Source organism: Lupinus angustifolius, chromosome LG05, assembly GCF_001865875.1.
Source record: "Lupinus angustifolius cultivar Tanjil chromosome LG05, LupAngTanjil_v1.0, whole genome shotgun sequence".
NCBI classification, from domain to species: Eukaryota; Viridiplantae; Streptophyta; class Magnoliopsida; order Fabales; family Fabaceae; genus Lupinus; species Lupinus angustifolius.
The window spans coordinates 11,660,200-11,668,548 of NC_032013.1; the positions used below are offsets into that span (position 1 = coordinate 11,660,200).

Genomic DNA, 8,349 nt, shown 5'->3' on the forward strand with positions numbered 1-8,349 from the left:
TTTCATGAGCATACTGCTCGCATGGGTGTTCTACAGTGTGAGGATTCTTTAGTTTAGTGAGAGTTAGTAAGTGCACACTTTTATTATGTTCTATGTAATTTCAGTATTATGTATAGATACTTTTTATTCAAACTTCAGTTGATTAATCATTCAGTTTGGTATTCTGTCATTATACTTTGTACAATAAGGTTTTATGTTATTGTTAAGGATCTCGCTAAAGTTAAGTAGGACCAGTTGAAAATTGACATGTACAGATCATATTCATGTAATTTTCATGCTACACATTTCATGATGTATCTGTGTCATTTGGTTGTGTCAATGTTGGTGGTCATTGTTGAATTAGCCATGATTGATATGGTGAAGTTCACTGTGATTCGATATGGAGACAGGACTAATAGACGAGATAATTTAGGTATGCCTAAGTCATAATGACAATATTTAAGCGCGCATTAAGGATAACACGTATGGAGAATCATATGTGTGACCAGTGGGAGATTGTTAGAATTTCTGACAATTTATGGGTCACAAATATAATTCTATAATTGTGTTATGGTCATTATATAAATAGCCAAAATATAAAATGATCTTCAGTAATTAGTTTGGTGGCTAAGGGCATATGTGTCATAAAATAATATAAGTGTAGATACCTTCAGACAATTTCTGATTTGATGAAATGACTGAATTAGAATTATTGCAACTAAAGTAGTAACCACTACGGGGTTACTTTTATGGGTTATGGTCCCCATTTGTAGAGCAACAGGTTTTCAGGTGTAATGGTTGAGGAGAATAAGTTAGGATGAGGATAGTGTTATCCATAAGAATATAACACTATCAACTCATCCATAAAGCTATAATATAAGGCTCCTCACAACACAAGACACCCCCTCATAAGCAAAACACTCAAGAACTAAGGCATATTCTCTCATTCCCCTCCAGAGAGAAACTAAGGAAAACCATTCGACTCTCTATCATCTGGAAGATCATCGCACCCTCATACCTTCGAGATTCCGGAAATGGCTCAACAAGGTATGTTCTTCATCTTCACCATGAACTCCTTTGAGGTTTCTTCGGTATGAACCATGGTTGTTCCAATTGAGTTTATGTATGGACATAAACATTAGGTTGTGGGAACAAAGTCATGGTCATAAGGACTTCCGTGTTTCATCTATGGATTTCGGATGGAGATATTCTCCAACATCATATAGATATCTAGGATTCAATTGCAACCCCAAGCACTTCTAAACACAAATATATTTTTTTACTATTGCTGATTATAAATCCAGATTTACTTGATTGTTTTTCGTCAAATTTAAATCATAAGTATATCTCATGTGATCAAATATCTTATAATCATGGTTGCTACTCAATTTGATTCCAAAGTTAAAATAATAAATCAGATAATGGTAAGGAGTTTTGACTTCATGAATTCTATACATCTTATAGGGTATGATGCAAGTTACTATTTATTTGACAACTTCAAGAACTTTTTGTTCATATTTATCTGTTTTATTTAGAAGTTCAATTGTGATTTTCTATACGTAAGTAATGAAAAAATTAGTAACGAGGAAAAAAGAGTGTATTAAAAAAAACACAATAAGTAAATATTATGTTAAACTACACAATTATAAAATTTCTTAATCTAAACGTATTTATTAACAGGACAGATAAATAGTCACACACTAATTTTCAAATATCTAAAATATAAAATATTATAACATGGTCATTAATCCATTATCTTACAAAATCTGCAATTGTAAGATAATTCAATGTTAGTTTATCTTACATCAGTAACATAATGTATCACCAACAATCAAGAGATATAAAAACAAGTGTATGTATTATTTTATGACTATAATATAACAAAACCAATGTAAATATGCTGTACCAAGAGAAAAGAAGAAGCTTGAATACACCAATTCTCATGAGCTCTGGCCTAAACTTTGATTCTGTGATATGGACCTTAATTGGCTGTACATTCTAGAACATTCAAGAGAGAAATCCGACATAGCCCGGAAGAGTTCCGGCAGGCGATTTTTCAGACTTCCTAATGATTTTTGCCTCACCTGCAGGCACTGCTTTGCATAGGCTTCTTCCTCATCATCCAACCTCTTCTTCACTTGATCAACCATAAACTTCTTCTCCGTAACAACCTCATCGGGACCATCATTACCTTGTGCGTCCGGGTCATGCTCATCCGGTATTTTCCTTTGCATGTATTTGTTATACCAGTCTTCAAATTGCCTTTTTTTGCGGTCAAGCTCCTTCCGTGTCTCCTCGCATTTTCTCTTCAAAACTATCTCTTCTTGTTGTTGTTGGAAGATAGTATCTATTACAGCAGCAAAGTTGGTTATGGCTGTGCTAGCGAGTTCATCAGGAAGTTTCTCGAGATAATCATGCCAAGCAAGGAGAAGTTTTTGTATGGGAGGACTGTTAACTCTTGGGGGCGAAGAAACCTTTTCCTTCATATTGCTCTCGATAGGGACAAGGTTTAGTTTTAACCAACTGTTTAGGGCCTTTATGTAAGCCTTTTGATTGTTTACTAATTTCTCAAATTGTGACTGCCATTCCTGCACGACAGTCAATAGCTGGTATGTTCGATCATGATGGTGTTCACTTGTTTCGGTAGGAGACTGGGAAATGTCGAGCGATCTCAGTAGCGTCACAATACTTGACTGCTTCTCATGGTGAGCTTGCATGATTCCCCACATAGTGGCCATCCTACAGAAAAAGATATCAGCAGAGAAGTTTATTTATGCACTCATGCCTTTATGCATTTGTTTAGCACTGTGCTCTAGTGCTGATGACATGGATTGCTAAAACAAACAGCTTCCTTGAAGAAATATGCAATTGTAAGTTGAAACTCAACACAAGTAAAACATATTAGAAGAATAATATTAGGTCGGCTATATATTAATTATAATTACAAATACTAACTGTTACTTTAGAACTCAGTCAACTCACCCGTCAACAAGCTCAGCAAGTCTTTGGTACAACACTTGATCACGTAAGCGGTTAATCTCGGAGACTGTTGAATCCAAGGATTGCATATCCACAATGTATCTCGTATGCAAACGACTGACGGTTGCTTTTGCCTTCTCCAATGCTTCAGAGTTCGAACCTTTTTTCTTTAGCTTGTTCAGCGAGGCAACCTTTTTTTGGTACTCAAATTTCATTAGTTCACCAGCCTGTCAAACAAAATTCAATGCAAAATTCAGAATAGAACAAGAATTAATTTTAACTGCATTGCTGCAACCTAAAACTAAGCATGAGATAGACTCGTAAAAAGAGGACAATTAGACAAAAGAAACAGATATTTACATAAAAATTATATAGATTTATGTGAACTTACTCGCAGCTACATAATTGAATGAGTGAAAAAGTCATTAGAATTTAAAAATTGGAAATAAGCCAAATAAAATTCTTCTTAGATAACCTTGACCCTTCTTACCTTAACTTCATCATAAAGTTTCTTTTCCCAAGCTAGCAACTTATCCAAGACTGTAGCATGAGTATCTTGCTCCTCTAAATCAAAATCATCTTTTCCATCATCCATATTAGGTATTCCTCTGAAGGACCGATTCCATGTAATAACTCGCATCACCCTTGCCGAGTGATTTATGTGTCCTGCCAAAAAAGTATCACTGCAATTCTACGCATAAAAAATATATATTGTAGACATGCAATTATCTTATCCTTTGACAAAACTAGGCAAAAGCTCTACTGCAGTCCACACAGTTTAGGCAAGATTACAATTTAGTTCAGAATGTTAATTTATGTGCAAATTCTGTCCCAAATGTTGCTAAATAATTTCAATGTGACCCTTTTAGTTGAAAAGGTTTAACGGTAGATGTTGAGATGGATGCTTGAAGTTCTATTTTCATCATTGAAGTTCAAATGGGATTTCAGTTTAGTCCCAAAAGAATAGATCTAATGAGCTTTATGGGTGTTTGGCCCTGCTTGTGGATGACTTTGGTAGTTGGGAATCTATCTTTCTTGCGAGAATTGGGTGGTGAAGGTAGTTTTTGTTGATGCCTTTCTTACCAAATTATGTTTTTATTGGGAGTTTAGGGAGGTTCAAGGATTGGGATGAAAGTGTAGCCAAAAATTTAGGGATGAAGATATAACTTCTCAGAGTGCCAGCTTAGCATTCACTGTTAGCAATTTACACATTGTCGGCTCAAGGGGTAACACTGAGGTATGATACTATTTAGAAACACTAGGAATGGAAGTGTCACACAAAAACCATAGGAACTAAATTGAAGCAAAACTTAACAATGAAAACAGAGCTTTTGCCACAAAACTAGCTACCATTACTAAGAAACCTAAGTGATCACCAAACACAATTACCAGTATGTCAAATTGCGGACCGGCCGCAATATTGTGATTGCGGCGACCTCCGCAATCGCACCACCCGCAATTATGGTGTGACACTGAATACAACGATACAAGCCAATCGGGAATTCAGGACACAACACAACCGCATTTGAGCCACATCGAACCACATAAGATTCAAAAACATTTTTCCCTCGGTAATATATATATATATCTATAGGAAGTGACTCAACTGAGTACATATCTATATAAAAACGTTGAGAACAATAAATATAGATCTTACAACTATCTGGTTAGGATTAAAAGTTATTATTGGTCGCGTGATTACTTCTAATCTTAACCATTGAAGCAAAATTAGAGTATGAAAGGTAATGGCTCATTAATTTACCTCTATTATCAGCAAAATTGGAATGATAATGCAACCTAGTAGCCTCAAGCATCTTAGAAACCTCATGAGCACTCTCAGAAGCCTTAAGAAAATGATCATCCAAATCATTAAATATCTGTATCAAATTAACACTCTGCTGCTGTTTCCCATTACTCTGCTCTTTCACCTCCACCACCACCGTAGTACCCGCCGCCTTCTCCGGCTGCTTCCCCTTCTTCAACGCCTTCGCCGTAACAACAGGCGGCGCCACCACCACCACAGGCTTCTCTTCAAACACCTTCCTATGAACAATCTCTTCCTCCACTTCATCAACCTCATCATTCTCCAAGTGATGATGATGATGATGATTATGACTATGATGTTGGTCTAATTCCTCTGCATCATTCAAATTCGTTGCAGGAACATTCTCTTGTGGTGGAAAAAAGTACTCATAAGCAGAACTCTGTGTCACGTGATGTTCACGTGACGAAGAAGATTCTAGATGATGAAGGTGACGGTTAACATTCTCAGTTCTCTCCAACGGTAACGGTTTTTTCTTCAACGAATCACTTTCCAATTCAACATTCTCTTCTTCATCTTCATCTTCTTCTTCTTCCTCTTCGATTATGGTTCCGACCGGGTTCGACGAATCCGGTCGGGTCAACTTAATCTCGGGCATTGTGACGGAGCGTTGGAGAGGAGGGAAGCGAGGGAGAGGAGGAGGCGGAGGAGGGATTTGGAATGAAGACTGTTGAGCGGAGGAGATAGGTGGTGGTTGGACGGTGGTGTGGAATTGAGAGAATTGAACTTCACCGTCAGCGAAATCAGATAAGGCGGCGCCGGAGCTTTTAAGATAGGTGGCGTAGGAAGAGTGTGCGGCGGCGAAAGCGTTGCGTGAAGAAACAGCTTCTTTCATGAAGTGTTTGCGATCTTTGCATCTTGCAACTGCTTCTTCGTTCTCGATTTTGGATTGAGAACAACCCATTTTTTATTTTTTTATTTTCCAATTTTTTTTCTTTCAAGATTCAACTGTGAGTGAGAAATTGAGAGAGAGAGAGAGAAAGAGAATATAGTTTTGTGAAGAACAGAGTGGAAAAGCTGTAAAGGGCAACGTTGGGAACAAAAGCTAGGATTAACCAACATACGTCGGTTCAAGTGGTACATGTTTGATTCTTCATAAAGAATGTTTTGAATTCGAATCTTGTAGATAAAAAATGTTCATTGAGAGAGTTAGCACATATACCTATAGATGTTTCCAACCAGATTACCTTTAGTACAAGCATACTTATACTAAACAAAAACAACAACAACAAAAAACGTTGGGATTAAGGAAACGAAACGGTCGCATTTTCTGTGTCGTATTACCATTGTAACTTTAAGAGAGTTGATATTGGGATTAGTGACATCACCTTTGAACTAATGAAGAATTAATGATAAATTAAGATGGGAAAAAGAGTTGTATAAATACGTATTTATATAGAGATGACACAATAAAATTTAATTTGATTTATTGAATATGTTTTGACACGAGTGTTTCTCTTAAAATAGTAAGCAATTAGTTAGAAAAAAATTGACTAGACTCTTGTTTTTCTCACCTAATAATGTGTAGTTTTTTTTAACTTTTTCTTCTGATTTAACAAACTTTCACTTTAATCTCTAAATTCAAAAAATGTCATAAGTTCTACAATTTTTCAACATATTCTTCATTAATCATCTTCTTCCACCTAATGAGTAAACTTGAGTTTCTTTTATGAAGAGTTTGAAGGAAGAATATGAACAAATGAGAAGATGGTGAACAATATAAGGTTCTATAAAGTTGGTGTCTAAAGTGATAATTCACTTATTTTATTATTTTTTATTCAAGTAGACGTCAAAATGACATTGTTTTTTATCCATATATATGTGAATTATGCATGTTAATTTGAGGGCTATAGTGAATTACCATATTAGGGCAAGAAGACAAACTTTACTACTCCCTCAGTCTTAAATCAATTATTCCCTCTCAAATCCTTTTTATAAGATCTAATTAAATAGTTTAATGTGGAGTATAAAGGTAGAATTGTTACTAAATTTGATAATATAGTCTATTAAAATTGTCACTCATTAATAAAATTAAATTATTTTTTCTTTTCACTCAAATTGTTCAAGTAAACAAAACATTTTAGTAAAAAATTATTATTATATAATAAAACTTAAATTTTAAGTCTAAACTTGCTCACGTTTTCCAACTTTAGTCACTATTCAGAGTTGCCTTATTCATTTTTTATCGTTGTTATCCTAAGTTTTGGTACTGCATCGACCTACATTTTTGGCTTGTTTTTATTGTTTGTCAAGTTTCAGTAATTGGTCAATTTGCATTATTGAATTTTTAATATTGTTTTCAAAAATTCTGTTAGTAGAATGACTTGCATTCTTAATTTGTATTTTTATCATTTCCTAAGTTTTGATAGTACCCCTTTATGCTTACTTGTATTAAATTAGTGAGTTTCATCATCCCATGTTCTCATTTTAATACACTTAATGAGTAATTATTTTCTTTCTCAAATCAACCTAGAATATTTCATTTGATTTTAAATATATATATATATATATATATATATAAATACAAAATAGACACATGATTGCTTTTATTGTTTCATATTTCCTTTTTGTATAATAGGTGGTATTGCTCAAAGTAATCCTTTTTTTTAGATTTTCTTTTAACAGAAGTGTTATCTATATACATAGAATGTAAAAATTTATTCATAGTTAGCCAATTATCTAGTATTTATTTGAAATATTTTTATTTAATCGTCAATAATAATAAAATATAAATAATGAATGATACAATCATGCTATAAAAATCTTTTATATTGTCAGTATATACATCGTTTTTTCTTTTTATATAGATAAGCATCAAATTTTAATAATTAAATTATATTTTCTTTTTATAAGCCATCTCTCTATTATTAAAGGTATATGCTTTAATGTTTATATTTGTTGAAAAGAAAAGTAATGTACTTTCAAAAAATCATTACCCATAAGATGATGAATACCATTAGTAATAAAAAAATGGTTAATCTCATAAGTTGTTTTATCTATTAACAATATAATTAAAAAAAATCCTTATGTCACTTGTCACTTTCTCATTCCCTCATGGCACATGTCACTTTCTACTTACATTTTTTCCTTCATGACACATGTCACCTCCTTCTCACATATTTTTCTTCCTACTTTTTATATATTATATATTTTATATGCTAATAATAATTTAATATTAATTAGTGATTGGTTAATGTCGCTACCCCACTAAAATTGAGTGTTTACAACATCTATGTTTTGTGTTTTTAAAAAAGTAATAGTCATTGAACGTTAGATGAAATTGAAATCATTTTTCACATTCAAATTATTTCTTTACATTAATCTATCTATATAATTTAATGTTTACCATTAATCTAAGAATAATTGTACTTTTTCACCTCATCAAAGTTTTTTGACATTTTTCGCACTGAATTTTAATATTACAGTTCAGATTCTTTAAATTTTAATTTTTCTATATTAACAATATAGTAAAAAAAACTCCCTTATGCCACATGTCAATTTCTCCTTACATTTTTTCTTCATGTCACATCTCACCTCCTCCTCACATTTTTTCCTTCCTACTTTTTATA

General features: G+C 33.4%; 1 protein-coding gene and 1 long non-coding RNA gene across 2 annotated transcripts in view; one reads left to right on the forward strand and one right to left on the reverse strand.

The window, feature by feature from the left end:
• Window positions 1-4,107, forward strand: part of LOC109347807 — a 22,985-nt gene extending 18,878 nt beyond the window's left edge. Inside the window, exon 3 of the long non-coding RNA XR_002107652.1 lies at window positions 4,094-4,107. This is a non-coding gene — a long non-coding RNA (uncharacterized LOC109347807). The remainder of the gene's footprint in view (window positions 1-4,093) is intronic.
• LOC109347806 lies at window positions 1,760-5,782 on the reverse strand. The gene is made up of 4 exons (XM_019587879.1): window positions 4,721-5,782; window positions 3,449-3,624; window positions 2,962-3,185; window positions 1,760-2,718 (listed from the first exon to the last, which is right to left on the reverse strand). Exons 1-4 carry the CDS (start codon window positions 5,682-5,684, stop codon window positions 1,920-1,922), a joined length of 2,163 nt encoding a protein of 720 aa, XP_019443424.1. The 5' UTR covers window positions 5,685-5,782; the 3' UTR covers window positions 1,760-1,919.

Excerpts from the sequence above, each read along its gene's own strand:
- LOC109347806 (XM_019587879.1), bottom strand. The coding sequence starts at position 5,684 with ATGGGTTGTTCTCAATCCAAAATCGAGAACGAAGAAGCAGTTGCAAGA. Across the intron at positions 3,625-4,720 it reads CAATTTTGCTGATAATAGAG|GACACATAAATCACTCGGCA; the intron begins GTAAATTAATGA and ends CTTTTTTGGCAG. Across the intron at positions 2,719-2,961 it reads CTTGCTGAGCTTGTTGACGG|GATGGCCACTATGTGGGGAA; the intron begins GTGAGTTGACTG and ends CTTTTTCTGTAG.